The sequence below is a fragment of the Dendrobium catenatum genome, unplaced genomic scaffold, assembly GCF_001605985.2.
Source record: "Dendrobium catenatum unplaced genomic scaffold, ASM160598v2 fragScaff_scaffold_325, whole genome shotgun sequence".
In the NCBI taxonomy this organism is placed as follows: Eukaryota; Viridiplantae; Streptophyta; class Magnoliopsida; order Asparagales; family Orchidaceae; genus Dendrobium; species Dendrobium catenatum.
In genome coordinates, this window is record NW_021318787.1 from 113,183 (window position 1) to 134,494 (window position 21,312).

The 21,312-nt window shown below is 32.9% G+C and overlaps 1 protein-coding gene across 4 annotated transcripts; it reads left to right on the top strand.

Moving 5' to 3' along the window:
• The first annotated feature begins 1,199 nt into the window (after positions 1-1,199).
• On the top strand, positions 1,200-20,677 carry LOC110108513 (calcineurin B-like protein 7). Of its 4 annotated transcripts, none has more exons than XM_028693587.1 (10): positions 1,200-1,250; positions 1,599-1,723; positions 3,445-3,547; positions 11,646-11,731; positions 11,819-11,878; positions 13,627-13,735; positions 14,260-14,312; positions 14,518-14,598; positions 15,082-15,194; positions 20,233-20,677. In XM_028693587.1, the coding sequence occupies exons 3-10, from the start codon at positions 3,469-3,471 to the stop codon at positions 20,297-20,299; spliced, it is 648 nt and encodes a 215-aa protein (XP_028549420.1). In that variant the 5' UTR covers positions 1,200-1,250; positions 1,599-1,723; positions 3,445-3,468; the 3' UTR covers positions 20,300-20,677. The 4 variants fall into 4 exon arrangements, with proteins under 4 accessions (XP_028549420.1, XP_028549421.1, XP_020694843.1 ...); XM_028693588.1 differs by having other exon boundaries at positions 11,649-11,731; XM_020839184.2 differs by lacking the exon at positions 1,599-1,723 and having other exon boundaries at positions 1,202-1,250.
• Positions 20,678-21,312: the final 635 nt, after the last annotated feature.

A 21,312-nucleotide genomic window follows, 5' to 3' on the forward strand; every position in this document is an offset into this window, starting at 1 on the left:
AGTACAAAATTTAAAATTTTGTACTAAAAAATTATTTTATGAAACAGTAAAAAAGTCGTTTAGGACAGCTTTCTTAAGACTTTCTAAAATAACCGCAATAAAAAACTGTTTTAGAAAGTAGCAAAAAAATTGTCCCAAACGAAACCTTAGATGAGTTCAAATACACTAAAAATTCATTATAATTTACCTCCACGCTCTGGTCGTCAACCATTTATCGCCGTCACTGCCATGAACTTTATTACGTCCTCTGACCGGACGTAGATCTACGTTCGGTCAAAGGATTTTTGCTCCGTATTTGGTCGGTATTGCTAGTTATTGTTTGATAATAACGAGGAATACCACTATGGGAATATCAATACCGAGTAATACCGAGCAATATCGAGTATTACTAAAAAATATCGAGTTTTTCTAGAAAAAATCGGTATTGCTCGGTATTACTCGGTATTTTGTCTTCACATAATGATATTTCTCGTTATTATTGATATTGCTCGGTATTTACTCGGTATTGGTTATTGTCGAGAAATCGAGAAATACCGAGCCATCCTCGATCCGTTCCTGATCAAGTTGTCGGGACACGCGATAAATAATAAGAACGCATTACGCGATTCTCTCACCAGACCAAATAAAAGTTCCGGATCAGGACTTCCCGTAATAATTTCTCGTGAGATAGATGCTAAATTTTATCATTGTAAAAAGTTAAAATATTTTAGTATTGTAGCTGTCATGTCAAAGAATATTAAAATTTAAGAAACCGAAAGTTATAGAATTATTTGATTCCCAAACAGCCCCTAAAAAAAGCCATTAAACAATATTCCTCCTCGTTTAAAATCCTTTGACTCTCTCTTTCTAAAAAATTGGTATTGCTCGGTATTACTCGGTATTTTGTCTTCACATAATGATATTTCTCATTATTATTGGTATTGCTCGGTATTTACTCAGTATTTCTAGTTTTGTGCTTGCGATTTTAATGCCGGCCGAATGTAACTCTAGATAAGTTCAGTGGACCAAATAATGTTTTATAACTATCTTTTAATAAATGTATATAACAGGTGCCGACTTTTTTAAAAAATATAATTCTCATAATTATAATTTAAAAAAAAAATCAACATTTTTCACCCCAAAGCGATTACAGCTTGCAGGGATCTTCGAGGATCTATAAATTGCAAGGAGCCGAAGAGCCACAGCTATGAAATGCGAGAGAGAGAGAGAGAGAGAGAGAGAGAGAGAGATTGCTGAAGCGAGGTTCAAAGGTAGGTTTTGGTTATTTACAGGAAGGATTTTTCGCGAATGCTTCCAAGCTGCCATTCGGATTCTCTATGTTTACCTTCTCAAAGAAATTATAGTTTTCCTTTTAGCGGAAGTGTCAAATTTTCTTGTTTTTTATTGCCGTAATGCGTTCTGGTTAAACTGAGATCATGGACCCCCCACTCGATATACTGAGCTTTCGAATTCTTTATGTTCTTTGAATTTTCACCAAATGGTGAAAGAAGGATTCATTAGAAATTTATATTCCTTTCCTTGTCGTTTTCTTTTTATTGCACTGGATTTCTTCTTGATTTTTCTTGGTTTTAATAGCTTTATCCATTGTTTCTCTGTAGCTCTTGAACCGAGTTAATGGTGGTTTTGCCTCATTTCTTAATTTGAAGGTGAACCAAAGGAAAACTGGCCTGTTTCATTTATTAAGGGCTTATTCAGCCTGTTGAAGATTAGCTTAGGATTTCACGTGAGTTGAGATTATGATTAATCTACTCAAATTTTGTCAAATTGATCGGTTGAATTACTTAACACCTTACCTGCTCTATTTTTATTAGAGGTAAATTACATATTGTCTTCTGCCAAGCAGAAAATTTTATGCACGACTCTGATCTCAAACCAAACATTCTGAACCCTAAAGCAGGAGTTTGACCATCTGAATTGTCGTTTTTCTTTTCATTCTTTGGAAGTTTTCTGTTTCTGCACCATAGGGGAAAACATTGCTGTAAGATTATATTATGCATTGGTGGAGATAGAAGTATTCAACGATTCATATTTCCTTTCAGCAACTTAATATACTGAGGATAAGCATTCTATGAACTTGGAAATTCTTCAATACTCGTATGCTGGGAAACAACTTGCCTACTGTTTTCTTTTCTATGTTGTGTTAACATAAAATTAAATATTTTGATTAAGGAACATAATTTAAAACGAGTGATAATCATGCTTGCAACATGAAAAAACAAAATTAAGATGAGAAGCACAAGCCTTTTGGACTGAGGAATGTAAATTTCGATAATTTTCTCAAGTAAATTTCCTCCCTTGTGTAGAATTTCGTGGCATATTTTTGCTTCCAGAATATAAAACTTTGCAGACAATCTGATCTTCATAATCATGAACGAATCTAGTGTGTGCAACTTGGGCCGACTGGCTCAGGTTTGCTCCACTTAGCTACTTAATCAAGTGTCTCGGGGCTCCTTTCATCCTCATTAAGGAGAAAACTTTGGGCATTTGAGAAGTACAATAAATTCTCATTTTCTTAATGAAATAATCATAAATATTGGATATCTATTGAGGACTCCACCTTTGAATCTTCGGAAGGGGACTCCCCACCCTCTTCCAACTGTTCTGGCTACCTTACCACAAAAGTGAGCCTGGATTAAGTCTATAGAGCTCATTTTCTTTGTAGGATTAGGAAAAAATTTGGCAAAAAATCATGATTTGAAGGTTCAAAGCATAAAAGGAGCGATCATCAATGTTAATAAATCCAAGTTTCAAAAAGACAATAAGTTGAGTCATGGATGGATAGCTTTAATCGATGTTATGTCAGCTGTTTGGTGAGGTCATTCACTTCTCTTACCTCAATTTGTTTTGCTATTCCAGAAACTCCTTTTGCTATAGATCTCAATAAGTTAACGTTGAAACTGCTGTTTTTTCTAACGGTTAATGTATGAAAAAGGTTAGTTGAGGGAGGTATTGAATATTTTGCCATACTTCGGGGGGCAATATGATATTTAACTAGAGTTCAGTGGAGGTTAACGATAATTGCCCAAAAGCACTAAAACAACATCTGGTTTCGCAGAATCTGCTGTACTATTTCTTGGTTTAAGTTATCAGTCAACATTCTTTTTTCCATTGTTAAACAGATCATTACATAACCATTATCATCATTCGAAATGTTTGATGCTTTATGAATTCTCATTCTGTATTAATTTCTATTGATTACTGTTAGTGGGAATAACACTAATGATGATGATACTATGGTGTTAAAAAAGGCACGAATTGTTGGTTTTTTTTTAGCATGGCAGTAGCTATCTTCTAATTGAATGCGAACTTCCGTGATATTTGTGCAAGTGTAAAGTTCATGGTGGACAGTTTTTCCGTGATAGATTTATTAAAAGTTCTCCCTTTTCAAAAGGCTGACTTGATTACAGCAACCAAAATAAAATAGTTAAATTTGTTTCCATATAGAACTTGGACGTACTCGCTTCTTTTATGGGCTGCTGGTTTTCAAAACAAGTCAAGCACACTCCTGGGTATGAAGAACCGGCTATTCTTGCAGCTGAGACCGCATGTAAGCATTCAAATTTTTTATATCTTTACTGAAAGCCATATATTGTGTGTTTGTTATCTGTTCTCTTATGTGATTTTCATGATTTTCCTTCAACACTTCAAAAGTAAATTGGTTGTTCTCGAACTGTACATTTACTGGGAGTTGAATTACCTGTTGCATTATCTCATTTCAGCTTTGAGATTGCTCATTTTTTATGAACTCAAATCACTCATAGCTGTTCTAGAATTTTCATAGACATTCATCACATTTTAAATATTAAATTTTTCATTATAGCTTGATTATAAGATTTTGTAGGATTTAATGGAGGCAGGAAAATAATTTCAACATCTCTGAAAGGCATGTTAAATTATCGAGAAAAATTATTTGAAGCGTACCTGAATTGATGTGAAACCTATGTGAATGGAGGGTGAATTAGGAACTTGCACGCTTGATCTAGAGAACAATATTATTTAAAAGCTTTAAGCGATAAAACGACGAGATAATACAAGAGAGCGGTGTCATAAGTTTAGGCTAAATCACATATATAAAAGTTAAAACCACAAAAGTAATCAATTACTCTTAACGTTGCATGCGAGATAGGTTTCAACCAATGTTTAAAATTACGTATTCGGGTATTGAGGCGTTTTTCATTCGTGAGGCGAGGCGTAAGCCTCAAGACGTTTTGAGGCGTAAGCCTCAAAATCAAAAGATTGCGTAAATATAAAATGATAAATTTTTTATATACTAATGAGTGAATAATATAAAACATAAAAAATCATAAGATATTATGTGAAATCAAAATATCCCAATAATAAGACAACATGAAATATATTTCAACTCAAAATTCTATCTTTCCCAAATCCCAGTATTCTTTTCATTAACATATAATTCAAATTTCTAAAAATAAATAGCAATGACATATCACAGAAGAACTCATAAGCCATCAGCACTGTCATCACTAAGGGGTTCTTCATTTGAAACATCATTATGATAATCTGCTCTCTCCCCATCCTCCTCTCCTATAGAGTCCAATTTCGGGCATTTACTTCAAGATTTATGTAAGTTTTAATATATATAACATGAGGTGCAAGCCTCATGCCAGTGAGGCGAGGCGGGCCTCAACCAAGTTGAGGCGCAAGCCTCATAAGAAAACTCGAGGCGTAAGCATCGAGTCGTTTTTTATTGGAATTGCGCAAAGGAGAGCCTTATATTGCGCAATTTTAAACCATGGTTTCAACAAGAAATTCCTACGCTAACAATAAGACTAATCACTACAAGATGATCCCTCACTCAACTCTCTAACTTACTAAGCTTTTGCAGAGAGATTAGCACAAGTCTTTATGATTTAATTATATCCACAATTGAAAAGTACTTGGAAGGTAAAAGAATTGGAGGATGAGTTTACCCAGAAAAGACGAGGATGCGAAGTTCGGGTGTAGTAGTTTAGAGCCTTGAGAATAGGTGTACAGCAACACCCAACTCTTATTAGCCTTCGGACAGCATTCTTGAGGATCTCTTATGGTGGACAGCGAACTCCCTTGGGCGGGAATCTTTGGACAACTAATTGCAGTTTATGGATAGCCCACGGAGGTCTCCTGGCGGTAAAACAACCACCAAACGTTGTCCTGAACTTCTGGACAGCAAGTAGGAAACAACTTATCTTGTCGAAATTTCTTGGATAGCAGCCAAACAACGGCCCGGACAATTTGGGAAACAGTTTTGCCAAGTCGGGGAGGTTTTGGACAGCCAGGAACACCACTTGGAAAAGCCGGACAGCTAGGTTGACGGGTTGTACTTCTTGGATAGCGGTTACGGAATTCCCTTTTCAGATTTGAGCAAGAGAGACTAGGATTTGAAATTTGAATTCAAAGTTATGGGAGTTTTAATTAGTTTCCTAATTGAAGCCAATTAAATTATGAGGAATTGATGACTCATAATTCCTCTTAATTTAATTTTGAATTTTGAATTGAAGAGTTAAAACTTTCCAATTATGAATCATACCAAATAGGAAAGGTTTCAAATCTAAAATTTAAATTCAGATTTTGAATGATTTCCCTCTCAAACTCCTTAACCCAAATTGGAAAGAAGTGAAACCAAGGGAAGAGGGGAGGGAGGGACGGCCACATGAAGCGGGCAAAGGTGTCTAGGTTCGATGTATGTGTGCCAAGGGAATTAATTGTTGATTGAAATCAAATCTGAAATTAATTTCATATTTGATTAATTTTAGAGAGTTTCCTAATTGAAATTTATTAGGGAGGGAATTATTTGAATTCAAATATTGGAATTGAATTTTAGGAAAGTATTTATGGGCTTAGAATTTTTAATTTCAAATCTATGGAAGAGGGAGAGGTGGCCGGCGGCATGGGGTGGAGATGGTGGCTTTGGAGGGGTGGTCGGCGACTGGGTAGGCCAAGGCAGCCGGCGGGTTGGGGGAACAGGGGCTTGAGGTGGAGGAATTTGGGAGAGAATTTGGTGGTGAGAATGGCCGGCGTTGGAAGCTATGGAAGTAGACGGGTGGGGGGAGGGAATTCGATGCAAGAAGAAAAAATAAAAGAAAAAGAAAGTTAAGAGAACCGCGAACTTTGGAATCCACCAAGATTGACGGGTATTGCTTTTGCCCCACTTGGGCCTCTCCTCTCATGAACTCACTAAGAGATCATCCAAAGAGAGAAAACTTAGAACTCACAAAAAGATCCATAAGCACAAGCTGAAAATTTCATATTAATCATCATGTAGTACAATGTATGAGGCCTCCTATAATTAGGTCAAAATGAAACAAAAACTAAGAGACATAAATGCCCTCGGGGTTACAATATCAAATGACCACCCCTAGGAGTAAAATGGGAAAACAGGAAAATAAAATAAACTAGTACATAAGACACAAAAGAAAATAATAAACTCCACATCATAGCCGTCGATCTTCCAATGTCCTCATCATGAATCCATTGAAAAATTGAATCGAGGTTTTCAGTCCTTTACGTTTGAAGCAGCGTTCTCCAAGAGAGCAAGAGACCTCCTTTTTCACTCAAAATGGAAATGAGAAAAATGAGAACTTAACCACTTAAACTGGAGACAACGATCCTTTTATACTTTAAATATATTTATTTTATTTCAGCCCATCATTAAAATAAAATAAATACTCGACCTCTACACAATAATTAATTTCATACAAATTTAATTGAGATGTCACATAAGTCAAATAATAATTTAATTCTTAAATAGATCATGAATTTAATTGGCTCAATTTCAAATAGTGTCTAATATATAATACTTTATTTATATGTATAAATATATGAGCTCACATACATAAATTTTTCAATCATTTTCAACTTGAGCACATATATATATATACTTGTAATTATACATTATAAAATAAATGTAAAAGCTTAATATTTGCTATCTTTATAAAATTTTACCTTTAGACAATCTAGTCCATCAATTATATCAATATAGAATCAAAACTATCTTTGTTACATTCTTTACAATAAGACTCATAAATGGTTACTATATTAATATAATTAACGACATAGATCAAGTATGGATGTGCAGCATGAAAATTTTATGTAATGTGATCTCAAAGCATGACTCCAAAGAATTATCATGAAAGATTCAGTGCTATATGTTAAACTGCAACTGAAATTAAATAACTCTATTTAAGAGGTTTCAATAATCAAAATAACAACACTTTAGTCGGATCAAAAAATAATTTTATAATAATTTAAAAATACAAATAAACTCCCACTATGCTAGCATATCATAAAAAAAAAATTACACCCATACGAGTCACATGCTCATAAAATATTTTAGGAGTTAATCCTTTTGTAAGTGGGTTTGCAATCATAAAGTTTGTACTAATACGTTCAATAGAAATTTGAGAACTCTAAATCCTTTCTTTCACAACAAGAAACTTAAAGTCAATGTGCTTTTATTTTGACAAGCTCGTGTTGTTTTTGGAATATAATTCAATTGTTTTATTATCATAATTTATCTTTGATGGTCTCTCAATGTCATCAATAATATTTAGTCCTGTGATAAAATTTTGTAACCATATTCTTTAATTTGAAGCCTGATAACAAGCTATAAATTCTGCTTCTATTATTGAAGAAGCTAGAAGTGATTGCTTGACACTTTTCCAACAAATAACTCATCTAGCTAACATGAAAATATAGCTTAAAGTGGATCTTCTGTTATCAAAACAACCAGTAAACTCATAATCATAATACCATGCGATCTCTAAATGATCATATCTTTGATATATGAGCATAAAATCTATTGTCCTTTTTAAATATTTCATAACCCTTTTCACTGTTTTCCAATGATTTATTCATGGGTTACTTAAATATCTATCAAGCATTTCAATGATATACGTAATATCCGAACGCATACAAACTTGAGCATATATAAGATGCCCTATTGCCAATGCATAAGGGATCTTATTCATCTCTTGCTTTTCAACTTAATTTCTTGTGCATTGAAGCATACTAAATTTATCCTCTTTTTCAATGGGTGTATTCCCTGGTGCACAATCTTTCATGCTAAATCTGCTAAGCACTTTATCAATATAAGTTGTTTGTGATAACCCAAGCATACCATGGGAGTTCCGATAAATTTGTATACCCAACATATTAAATTTATTTGAAAGAAATCTCTTAGTCTCATGTATCAAGCCTACATCACTGCTTACTAGCAGAATATTATCGACATATAACACTAGGAGAATAAATTTGCTCACACTGACCTTATGATAAATGCATTAATCAATAGTATTTTCTTTAAAACTAAATGAAGAAATTACTTGATTAAATTTCTTATACCATTGATGGGATGCCTGCTTTAAATCTTAAATGGATTTCTTGCACGCCTGACGTTTTGAATCAGAAGATTAAAAATTTTCTAATTGCATTATATATATAGTTTACTCAATATCTCCATTAAGGAATGGAGTCTTTACATTCATCTGATGTAACTCCAAATCATAATGAGTTACAAGTATCATAATAATTCTAAAAGAGTAAATCAAAAAAATTGAAGAGAAATTATCTTTATAATCAATGCATTCCTTTTGAATGAAACTTTTAACAACTAGATGTGTTTTATATTTTTTAATATTACCTTTTACATCCTTTTTGGTTTTAAAAATCCATTTACAATTAATAGGTTTTGCTCATTCAGACAATTTAAAAAAATCTCAAACATCATTATCTTTTATTGATTTCATCCCATCTTTCATAACTTTTATCCAATTTTTGGAATTAAAACATTGTTTGACTTGACTGAATGAGTTTGATTCATCTTCCAATTCCATATCCACCTCATACTCTTAGAGATATACAATATAGTCAAATGAAATTGTTGTTTTCCTTTCCCTTGTAGATCTCCTTAATGGCACTTCAATTTGAGGTTGTTTTCTTTCTATATGAGTAGGAGATAATTTAAAATTATTATGATTATTTGGATTTACAATCTGAATAATATCAGACATAGTTACCTGATCATTTTCAATTGTAATATTAAGAATAGCATTATATTCCTCCTTAAAATCAAAATCTCTGAGTTTATCACTCTCACTATATTCAATATTTTCAATAAATTTAGTATCGCCAGTCTCGAAAAATGATTTATTTGAGAAATCATTAAACTTAAAACCTCTTGATCTTTTAAAATATCCAACAAAATAACACCTAACAATTCTTAAGTCCAATTTTACTTGTGGAGTTCCTTTATTCGCAACTCCTTTAGCTTTATAATTCATTTTACTTTTGGTGATAATATCATGAGAAGAAGAAGCTAAGTGAGCACTTTCAATATTTTCTTATTTCAATTTTTCTTGCTCTTGCACACACTAAGCAATAAGTTCATTAAGAGTCCATTTTTTTCTTTTGTGTATTGTAACTTATCTTAAAAGGACTAAATTGTGCAGGAAGAGAGATTAAGATTATATGCACAAGAATATCATCAGATAATTAGAACTTTAATGCTTTTAGTCTTGTAACAAGATTACCCATTTCCATAATGTACTCTCTTATGTTCCATTTGCCTTTATCCCTCATTGAAACAAGTTTACCAAGAATAGTACTTATTTCAATCTCTTAAGAAACTGTGAAATAATCTGCTATTTGGCTTAAAAATTTTCTAGCATTTTCCTCCTCAGTAATTGCATCCCTTATTGTATCTAGAATAGAGTGCTTTATGAGCATAAGACTCATACGGTTTGAACGCTCCTACTTTTTAAAGTTTGCCCTTTATTCAATAGTGATTAAGGGCAACAGGGCGTTCAGTCTGAATCGTATATTCTAGATCCATACACTCAAGAATAATAGTAATGTGTTATTTTCATTTTTTTAAAATTAGAGCCATTAAGCACTGAAATGTTATTTAAATTGACAGATATTGAAGAAATATTAATTGAAAAAGAAGAAAATAAACTCACAATTAGTAACATTATAAGGTGAGCCCTTTATAAAATACTTAACACAACATCATAATTTAAGTTTTTGACAGAAATTATAGTTTGTAAATGGTACTCTTAAAATTATAGTTAATAAATATTGATAATAAATTATGCCGATAATAAATCTTTCTTTAGACCGACTTACTATATGCATGAATAATTTTAAAATTATCACTTATTTATTACTGCATCTTTAAAGTCTGGCCAAAAAATAATCTTCCTTTGGGCCGATTATTTTCTGTATAAACTAAATTAAATATGTAGCACCGATTATTTTCTGTATAAACTAAATTAAATATGTAGCATTATTCAATTAATTTTAAAAATTAAATAAATTAATATAATAGAGGTAATTTTGAGGACATATTATTTCAATTTAATTTAATTTTGAATTAATTAATAATTATACCAAATGATAAATATATTTTAACACTGAATTAATTGATTTATTTACCAACATTTCTCCATATGAAAAAAAATGCATGAGAAGAAAAAATTCAAAATGTTGAATAGTAACTTTAATCAAGAAATAATTAGAAATGATTTCACAAGGAATCAATTTCGAGATTGCTTTGAATGTGTCGGGCATAAGTCAAATGAAATCAATTTGCTTTTAACATACCATTAAAACGTCAATAGGAATAATATATTCATAAAATCTATTTCGGTATGCAAATAAAAGGGATGTAGTTATAATTTACACATTTATCAATAATTAACTGATTTAAAAAAACAAAACGTCAAAATTAAATAACTGATTACTTTAACCGCAAACTCACCAACAGAGCCTGTTCATAAAAAAATGATTGAAATAATCAATTCGTTCCGTAATTACAAATAGTTTTCTTGAACTAGGAAAAAACTTTACACGTAGATGACGAAATACATTGAAGAATAAGTGAATGATTGAATCAATATATTCACATTAAAGCTTTCAAATTCATATGTATAAATTGAATTTCTCAAAAAATGACTTAAAATCTTAAACAAAATAGTTTTGAAAATTTTGGCAGTTAATTTATACGGAGAAATTAGAATCTTTGCAAATGAAAATTCTCAAACGAAGATTTTTTTGACCAAAAAACTCAATTAATTAATAACATGATTATAGAAAATCATTTCTCGTTGATTCAGCATGACAATCGGGCTCTGATACCACTTGTAGGATTTAATGGACAGGAAAATAATTTTAACGTCTTCGAAAGACATGCCAAATCATCGAGACGAATTATCAGAAGCGTACATGAATCCATTAAAAAATAAAATTTAGGTTTTTCATTTTTCCACGTTTGAAGCGGCGTTCTCCAAGAGAACGAGAGACCTCTTCTTTTCACTCAAGATGGGAAATGAGGGAATGAGAACTTAACCACTTAAATTGGGGACCACGACCTTTTATACTTTAAATGTATTTATTTTATTTTAGCCCATCATTAAAATAAAATAAATATTTGGCCTCTACATGATAATTAATTCCATACAAATTTAATTGAGATGCCACATAAGTTAAATAATAATTTAATTCTTAAGTAGATCATGAATTTAATTGGCTCAATTTAGATAGCGTCTAATATATAATACTTTATTTATATGTATAAATATATGAGCCCACATATAAAAATTTTCCAACAGATTCTTCCTAATATCTTTACAATCTCACCAATATACAAGCAGTCACTGTCAGCGAGGTAGAGGCCCTGTACGAGTTGTTCAGAAAAATTAGCTATTCAATTTTCAAAGATGGCCTTATTCATAAGGTATTTTTTATACGAGCAATTTGATTAAGTTTTTACATCTGACGCAGTGATTATTTATTTTGTAACATACAGTTTTAATGCTTGCAGGAAGAGTTCCAGCTTGCTCTCTTCAAGAACAGCAAGAAGAATAATCTTTTTGCTGACAGGGTCTGTTGTTTATTCTCATTCCTTCTCACCTTGTTTTAAATAATAACCCGTAAAGGACTTTGATTATGTATCTTATCTTATAGAAGTGTTTCAATTCTTGTCATTTATTGAAAATCAACCTTAATTTCTTATGTGCTATCTTATTTTACTTGCACTACCTCTAAAATCTCACAAGGTTCTCTAATGTTCGATGCTCAGCAGGATGGCCTACATTAAGAGTTTCACCTAGGAAGGAACTCTTCTTCTTCTTTTTTTCCACTATTTATTACTGTCTTGAGGGAACTTTTATTATTGTTTGAAGATTTTAGATGATCAGTTGAAAAGTTCTTTTTTTTTCGATTTATGATGATCCGGACCCCATAGAAATCATATTCTGGCACATATTTCAACCAATCTTGCAATCTTACTTAAGTTTTGAGTGTAATGAGTGACCTGCATTGACTCAATTAGGAATCAAAATGGCAAATGTCACGTGTCAATCACACTACTTAGTCTTTTCTACTCCAATAGTCCATTACCATCTCCTCTATGTATGCCTCAGCCGAAGTATGATAATTTGATTGAACTTGAACAAGGAGTGGCCTTCAAAATGCGGTCGTATTAACAGTCTTTAGGGAAGGAAAGATCTTCAATATTCACTTGCACTATTTTGATCTCTTACATTTTTTTTTTCTTTTTTCTATTTTTTTATTTGTCTTTTTCTCTTGTTTTTATGAGAATGATGACATCATCCAATTCTCATGCAATCAGCGATTAGAGATATTGAATGTTCCGACAAACATTGAATTACTTGAATCCTATAATGGCAATCATTTAATAGCAATTTGAGGGTCATTATTGAACTTTTGATCATGTGTAGTTGTTAGTGTAAAAACAATCACTTCTAGTGTTCGGAGCAGAGATCCATAGAGGGTGTAGAGATTTGTATGAGATCAAAGAGCAACGACAGAGGGGTGATCTGCAAAATTTAGTCAAACCAAATATTAATAATATGAGGTCTTTGATTTAGTCGAATCAAAGATCAATAACTCAACAACTTATATTTTTGGGTAAGAAAATTGCCTAGAAAAGAGAAAAAGATCATAATGATACGTGCTTGTGAGTGAGTGAATTTATTAGATACAATTTAAATTTTGTGGTCGAGTGGTGAGGCAATTGAACTCAAGATTACTAGTCATGGGGTTTGATTGTAATCAAGAGAGAGAGAGAGAGAGAGAGATGTGAGGGAGCCGGGATGTTTCTTGTTGTTTTGGTAAGAACAAACCTTTGCAATCTTTTATTGTCTCTGAAATCTTTGGATTTTATGTGGAAGTAGTCCCAACCCAGTAGTACGGAACTTTGGTTTTCTCTGATGGTGCTATGCGGTTACCATGAGACCATAAAGATGCCTTCTGTAGGCTCTCCCAGTTAGATACGTAAAACTAGACTGTATGTTAATAGATTATCTATCCATATAAACTGGCATCTGTAGGATCTTTTGCGTCTGCATGATATAAAAGACCAAAAAACAAAGTGTCATCTGCTACTATTGCTTCTATCGGACTGTAATGGCAGGATAGTAGCTTCGGAGAATTAGACTATTCATTTGTCTTCAGATTACAGAATTACTAAACTTCAAGGTTGACATAATAAATTTTTTTTTTTACATTCTAATTCAGTTTGCATAAATATTCTTGTTTAATCACCTAACTGTTATAGTATAGATGTTAATTTAATTAATTCCCTTGGTTTTTGCTTATGTTTTGCAGATTTTTGACTTATTTGATCTTAAGCGAAATGGTGTAATCGATTTTGGGGAATTTGTTAGATCCCTCAGTGTCTTCCATCCAAACACGGCACAAGATGAAAAAATTGCATGTATGATTTTTTTTCTTACTTCAAACTGTTATTTTGTGACCTTTATTGTAATTTTTTTGGTATGCACTTTATTTGATTATGTGAAAATAAAATTATCTTTTATTTTTAAAACTTATAAACTTCTGAAGTACTAAATTCAGTTGCATTTGGTTTTAGTAAAATCCTTCCAACATCCAGGGGCGGATCCAACTTCTTTTTTCATGGTGGGCAAAAAAAATTTTTTTGATGGGAGATGGACAAAGACGCTTGGGATTAACAAAATTAGGGTAAATTTCTTTTTTTGAGAGGGGGCAAAATACCCAAAATACTCAAAATATGCCAAAATATACCCTCTAAATTTTTTTTTTTAAAAAAAATTGAGGGTGGGCATTTGCCCCGCCTCAATCCAATGGGGATCCGCCCATGCCAACATCTTAATTCTTACACAACTGATGTGGTTCAACAATTTTTAAGTTCTATTGATGAATTATCATTTTTTTATTTTCTATGCCAAGCTCTTGATGTTGTGATTTGTTTTTATGAAGTTGCTTTCAGATTATATGACTTGAGGAGCACTGGTTTTATTGAACGTGAAGAGGTAATTTTTCAATCATTGTGTTGTTTCTGAAAATTTAGGCTCTGCCTTCATTTTGTTCATAGAATTGAAGTTTTGTCATTCAACAACCATTTTATTCTAAATCTTCAAGCTTCTGTATTTTACTTTGGTCATTTAATTAGAATAATCTTTGCTGATTATTTGGTCATTCAATTAGAATTATCTTTGTATTTTACTGCTTCTACAGTTAAAGGAGATGGTGCTTGCTCTTTTAAATGAATCAGAGTTGTGTCTTTCAGATGATTTAGTTGAAACGATCGTTGATCAGGTGAGAATGAATCTTCCTTTTCTTTTTCAAGTTGGTTTTTCTAATCACCGTAAATCCAAAGGCGGATCCAGCTTCTTTTTTCAGGGTGAGAAAAATTATAATTAATTAGATGATGACAACAATAATAATAAAAATAAAATAAAATAATAATAACATCAATTAGTAATAACAATAATATAATTTTTTTTTTTTAATTTAACCAACATAATGCTATCAAATTTATAAGAGAAAATTTTTATAATTTATTCACAAAGGAAATGTTCGAAACTTCAGATGGATGGGTAAAAATGTGAAATGGGTCATATTAGGGCAAAAATTTATTTTTGAGGGGGAGACAGAATTTCAAAATTATCCCTTCTATACCTTAAATTTTTTTTTTTAGGGTGGACATATATGAGGGGATCCGCCCATGTCGTAATCTATTTTATTTTTTCAATCATATGCATTTTTGTGAGCGTTCTTGTATTTATGTTCCTATAATAGACATGCAAGCTGGTAGATTCTAACTCTGACGGGAAGATAGATCCCATTGAATGGAAGGAATTTGTGACGAAAAATCCATCCCTGCTCAAGAATATGACTCTTCCATATTTGAAGTAAGCTGCCTTCATGTACTACTCAAGTTAAAGTTGATGATCAGTTTGATTTACCTTTTTACTAAAAAACATCTCATGAATAGCTTTATTTTCATTTTTCAATCGCTGAAAGAATTAGAAAAGTTGTTTTGAATGCTAGATACCTGCATTAAAAAGCATAATTGTGCATGTTCATTAATGAAAATTTTTACATGTTTTTCACTTTACGTCAATTTTTAATTTTATTGGTTTAACTACTAATCTGTTAACTTTTTTAAAGATGTCCCTTGTTTAGTTAATGTTAGCCTAGGGAGAACATTTAATTAGTGTTCTTTTTTAAATAACAAGTAAATTTTCCTTAATCATAAAATAACCCTTGCTCACAATGCAACTTGAATAAAATACTCAAAGATCAATCAGGAATGTAAGTATAATCGAGTTATGCCAGCGCTTTAACTTAAGCTTTCAAGCTAAACATTTTGAATAGATGTAACATGCTTTTTCATAAGTAATCATCAATTTATATCTTCCAGTATCTAAACTCATTATCATTGAATCGATCAATCCTCACCATCCCATCTTTGTATATCATTGCTCTCTCTTTTACGATAGAAGTCTAAAGCACGCAAGAAAAATGATGATCACGAGAATGTGAGAAATAATTTGCAAGAATCATTGAAAAGAAGAAGATGGGAGTTTATATGGTTCAGTGAGCTTTACATGTGTATCCACGGCTGTATAAACAGATATATGCCCACTAGTCCAATAAAAATCTGATACATATCCACGGCTGTATAGAGAGATAAATATCCACTAGTCCAAAGATATAAATATGATGCAAATTTTTACCCCCATATATTTTCACCTTTATCTCACTAGTATCCCCCTCTCTCTCTCTATCTCTCAATACACTTGCGAACTCAGCACTCAAGAGAATTGGCGATCATGAGAATGAGAAAAATAATCTGCAAGAAGAATTAAAAAAAAGGCAGGAGTTTATATGGTTAGGTGAGCTCTACATATATCCACGATTGCATAGAGAGAGATATGTCCACCAGTCCAATGATAAAAATATGATACATATCCACGACTGTATGGTGAGATAGTCCACTAGTTCACCCCCACCCCACCCCCCACCCCCCCACACTAGGTAAGCATGCTACTTCCAATGTTTGACCACTTTGTTAGCCGCCAATCTCTGTGGCAATCATTGATTTTCTTTTAGAATACCTTCGGATTCCAACAGTCACCGTTGACCTTTCAATGGTTATTATTGAGCACATTATAGATAAATCACACTATAAAATGCTAGCCAAGATAACTATCATCCTCGGATCACTCTATCGGCCACCTCTTTGACCTTTGTCTCTACACCTAGTTGAAATTAAAAGACAAATGAGTGAGGCATTTCAATATCATATATTCATCTCATTATATAATGTTTAGAAATGATAGGTAGGATGCTTGTAAATATTAGGTAAATGATGATACATAACATTTTTTTTTTTTTTATGTAACCCTCGAAGGGACCTACGCATTAAAAATAAAAAAGAGTACAAGACCTTAAAGGATAAAAAACTCTCTAGAAATACATCATTTGAAGCAAAACCTAAGGAGTTTATGATCCAAACTATTACAATAATCAAGAAAAAAAGGAACCATGGTGGAAAGAAATCAACCCTCAATATAAGAAACCAATCCAGACAAGCAATGAGGTACCCAAAGCCAATCAACAAAGAGCTAAAATAAGAACTGCCCAACCCACAAAGAGCCAGCAGCAACAAACACCCCGAGAAAAACTCCAACACTGGGACAAAAAGCACCAACAGGAAAAAGAACAAAAACAGCAGAAGAAACAAACCGCCATTAGCATCAGAATTTAGAAGGAACTTTTGTTCTTGTAGATCTACCTTCATAAATCTTAAAATCTTGCATCACATTTTTATTTTTATTTTTTTTCTATTTGTCTTGCCAACAACCTTTGTGAAATCATCATTACCAACTTGCACTACATTCATATCATAATCCTCATGAGAACCAATACAAACATCCTTGTTAGCCTCCCCTGAATCTCTGGCAGCCGACGAATCATATGGAATTAACCAGTCAGAGTGATCAACATAAGTAGAATACACAACCAATTGATACTTCCCCGCACCACCAGAAGTAGGAGAGCAAGTTATATTGATTAAATGCACTCTATTAGCAACATCCATACCATCAGGAACATCAACAAAAGGGGCTATATGATTAGTCCCCTATTTAGACAACTCAACAACAACACTAGTAACTGCATTAACCATGTTATCATTAGCCTTATGATTCAAAATATCATTATAGCTATGAAAGCATTGAGGGTTTTCAGAAGCAGCAATAAAAGGTGGCACATTAGAATTAGCCGCCTCCATCACACTTTTAGGCATAGCAATAGGTAAGGAGGAACCAAAAGACACCTGAATAAGTAATTCACCAGCAACATCAGAGACCGAAGCTAGAGGAGTTTCCTGAGGAATAACAGAGACAGGAACAAGAGGCGATATAGCCATGATATTACCAACATCCACATTATTTTCAGGAGAGATAGAGGTATGGCTATCAAAATCGGGACATGGGTCGGGTTCGGGTCCAACCCGAAACTGACCCGGCACTGTTTGACTCGAACCGTTTTTGCAAATGGATCAGTTTTTCGGACCCAAATCCGACCCGCTCAAGTTCGGGTCAACCCGAACCCGACCCGCATATTTTGATCGGAAGCAACGATGGGAGTTTGCTCCCTATGAGGGTAACTTTTTCTTTTTTAGCAACAATTTTCATTTTGCAATTTTAGGAAAAACTCTTAACGATCCAATGAACAGAATCATTTTTTCTGCTAATTTTTGTTCTAATTCAACTCATACAACAAAGACATACATAACTATATTGAAGTCAAGGAAACAAGTTTGAGATGCATTACAGCTTACCGCAGACATAGAGCAGGATCTTGCGGTCTTTGTCTTCCTTAAGTTATAGCATGTTATTGCATACACGACAGAACTTCAGGGTACTCATGGCTGCCCACAATTCGTTGTCGTCCTCGTCTCTGCATTCCGATGAACAATGGCTTCATACTTTAGAATCTATAAAACCCTCGTAGTTATAGCATCGAACAGACAGGCACATCACACCTCAGAAAGCTAAGCAGGGACTGCAAACGAGTGCAGTGAAGCTGCGAAAGTAGCTTTCTTTGTTTCATGCGCTTAGAGGTATCTAGGGTTTGCTTTGTATCTTCTCTTTTTCATCGTTGTTGTTCGACTTTGCTCGACGGACGACATTCCCTTCGGATTAGATAGGAAGTTACACCATTTTGATCGGAAGCAATGACTGGAGTTCGCTCGCTATGAAGCAACGATGAATGGCCAAATCCCGTAAATACGCTAAACTACAGTATTCTGGATCATTTCCGGGGTTTCTGAGTCAACCCGAACCCGACCTGGAATTCAAAACGAGTTGCAAATCAGGACCTAAATCCGACCCGTTTCGAGTTCAGGTTGACCCAAACCTGAAATTTTAGTATCTGATTCGAATCGAGTTTTTAGGTCTTGTCAAATATTGACACCCCTAGATAGAGGTGAACATGATAACTTTTAGTGATGTCAAGCTCAACTAATACCCGAGCAACTAAAGGATGCGAGCTGATAGACGTTGCATTATCATTGCGTAGAGGGCGACCAGATAAGGAACCCAACCTGTACAGAATATGGGGAGAAAATATATGAGGTCGTAACTTTGGAAAGGAAATCCATATGGGGATAATTGAGAATTCCTCAGCTATATCAAAATTAGGGGTCCATTTAATTAATTTCATGAAGCAATTATTGACAAAATAAGATATATGGGCAAAAATATGGCAGTAATCCATGTCATTTGTTAGTTTAATCAAAACATGCCTTGAATCTAAAATGGTAATTGAAAAATCGGCGATAAGTTTTAGGTTGAAGAAAAACTTGTGAATCAAAACCAAAGAATCTCTACGATTAGGAAGTTTGCCCACTAATGAAAATTCCAAAAGTGCAGCGAGAGCCAAAATTTCATCTTCAGATATCTAGAGCGATGGCAAATCATGAAAAGTGGTCGATTTAAGAGCCAGAAAAGAAACTAAAGAGGAGTTTGTTAGGGCATCAACAAACGATTTAGAGTTACAAATGCCGCTAAGGAAGTTAGGGTCCCTTAGACGCACTTGATTAACCGCCATCCGAAGAAGAGGTGGAAAGTCAAGGGTGGAAGAAAAAACGGCCTCGTCTGAGAGAAAAAAATGCAAATGAAAGAGAAAGCAAGGTAGAAGACTTCCCTAATCCAGACCCAGGTGAGGCGGAGATCCAACCCCTAATCCAGACCCAGGCGAGGCGAAAATCTACTTCAATAGCAGTGGCCGCTGCTAGGGCTTCAGAGTCTTTCGCACCAGATCTTCGGTTATTTTTTTCATGTTTTTGGTAGGTAACATAATTATAAAAATTAGGCAAAAGGTGATAAGTAACAAAATTGAAGGAGCTAAGTAGAAAGTCGTGGGTGAGAAACTTATATGAGTTACGAAGAAAAATTTATCTCTGCATCTTATCATTGTATTAATTTCTCCTTATTGATCTTAATTTTATATATCTTGTGTCATTGAACAAAATTTTCCTGCAATCACAAAAGAGCTACAGGAGCATCCATCTTAACTTAGCTGGGTCAAGCATTCCTGTTCAGCAATTTCCTTAAGACATACATATAACTATAAGAAGGAACATACAAAATTACTTTTAAAAGGCACAATTAAGAGCATGAAGTATGCTGTTAAGGGTTTATAAGCAACCTAACTCTCACATTGGTGATTGCTGAAAAGCTTTCTTTATTATTTGAACTTATGGACCTTCAGATTAGAATGGACTCAAACAAATCATGACAGGAGGTCCCAAAAGTATTACAATGGAGTCTTATCTCTTCTATTTCTATTTTCATTTCTTTTTTCCAACTTTAATCCTTATTTTTTTGTTGAATGAAAGAGTAACAAACTCCTCTTGTTAATTTTTCATTGTATCAGGGATATAACAATGGCATTTCCCAGCTTTGTAATGAGCTCTGAAGCTGATGATGAAGTGTTAGATTAACTAGCAAGTGATAATGCTCTTGTTCTTCTCAATTTGTTAGCTGATTTCTTCTAATCTTTTTGGTAAGAGTGGATGGATTACTCAAAACCAGAAGGCTCTTAATCCCTTCAGAGCAGTTTTTGTTGTTCAATACAAGTAGCATAGTATGTTGATCTTCTACTGATGAAATATATAAGTCTGTATTGTGATACTGAACTATTTTGGTCTCTTTTCTTGTAAAGATAGGAGGATGAGATGGAATCTCTCTTTGAATTTTGGTATATATGTAGGGAAGCTTTGATCAATTAATGTATCAGCATATGATTGGCTAAGGCTTTATTAAGGCCAGCTTCATGTGCTTAAACACTTCATGACTTTATTATCATTATTAAGGCTTCATTTGGGACAGCTTTTTTATTGCTTCCAAAAATAGGTTTTTAGTTGATTTTTTTTTTATGAAAAAATTGCTTTAAAAATCAGTTAAAAAGTCTTTTCAAATGATGGTTAAGTCTGTCTTTAATGCATGTCATTGATATTTTATTTTTAAAAAATAAATTTTATTTTTATATAAATATTATTTATTTTAAAAAATGCTATAATTATATTTGGAAATAAAATGATAATTGTTGAAATAGAAATGATTGAATTTATTGAATGCTGAATCATTTTAATGAACTTTGAATATCACTCTTTAAAAAAAAAATTCAATATAATGTGAATTAAATAAATTTTAATATTTAAAAGGGTTAAGCAAATTTAAATGTTTTAAAATAAATTTAAATGAAAATTTATGATTTTTAAAGAGTTGTATGTCATTGATATGTCATAACAATCTTGTTGATATGATAAGAATCTAGATATTTATTTAAATTAAAAGTTTTATAATTATATTTAGAACTTTTCAAATTTTAATTTTAGAAAATTTATAGCTAAACAAAATGTCTCGATAATACAAACTCATTGATAATAAAATAAACCTGATTTAAGACCAATTGAGCTCCACATATAGTATTTGAAGTGCAATTAGAATTTTA

What these genes read in the sequence shown, in the direction of transcription:
- LOC110108513 (XM_028693587.1), top strand. Translation starts at nt 3,469, where the DNA reads ATGGGCTGCTGGTTTTCAAAACAAGTCAAGCACACTCCTGGGTATGAA. An exon ending in AAGATGGCCTTATTCATAAG is followed by an intron (nt 11,732 to 11,818) that starts GTATTTTTTATA and finishes TAATGCTTGCAG; the next exon opens with GAAGAGTTCCAGCTTGCTCT. An exon ending in TTGAAACGATCGTTGATCAG is followed by an intron (nt 14,599 to 15,081) that starts GTGAGAATGAAT and finishes TTCCTATAATAG; the next exon opens with ACATGCAAGCTGGTAGATTC.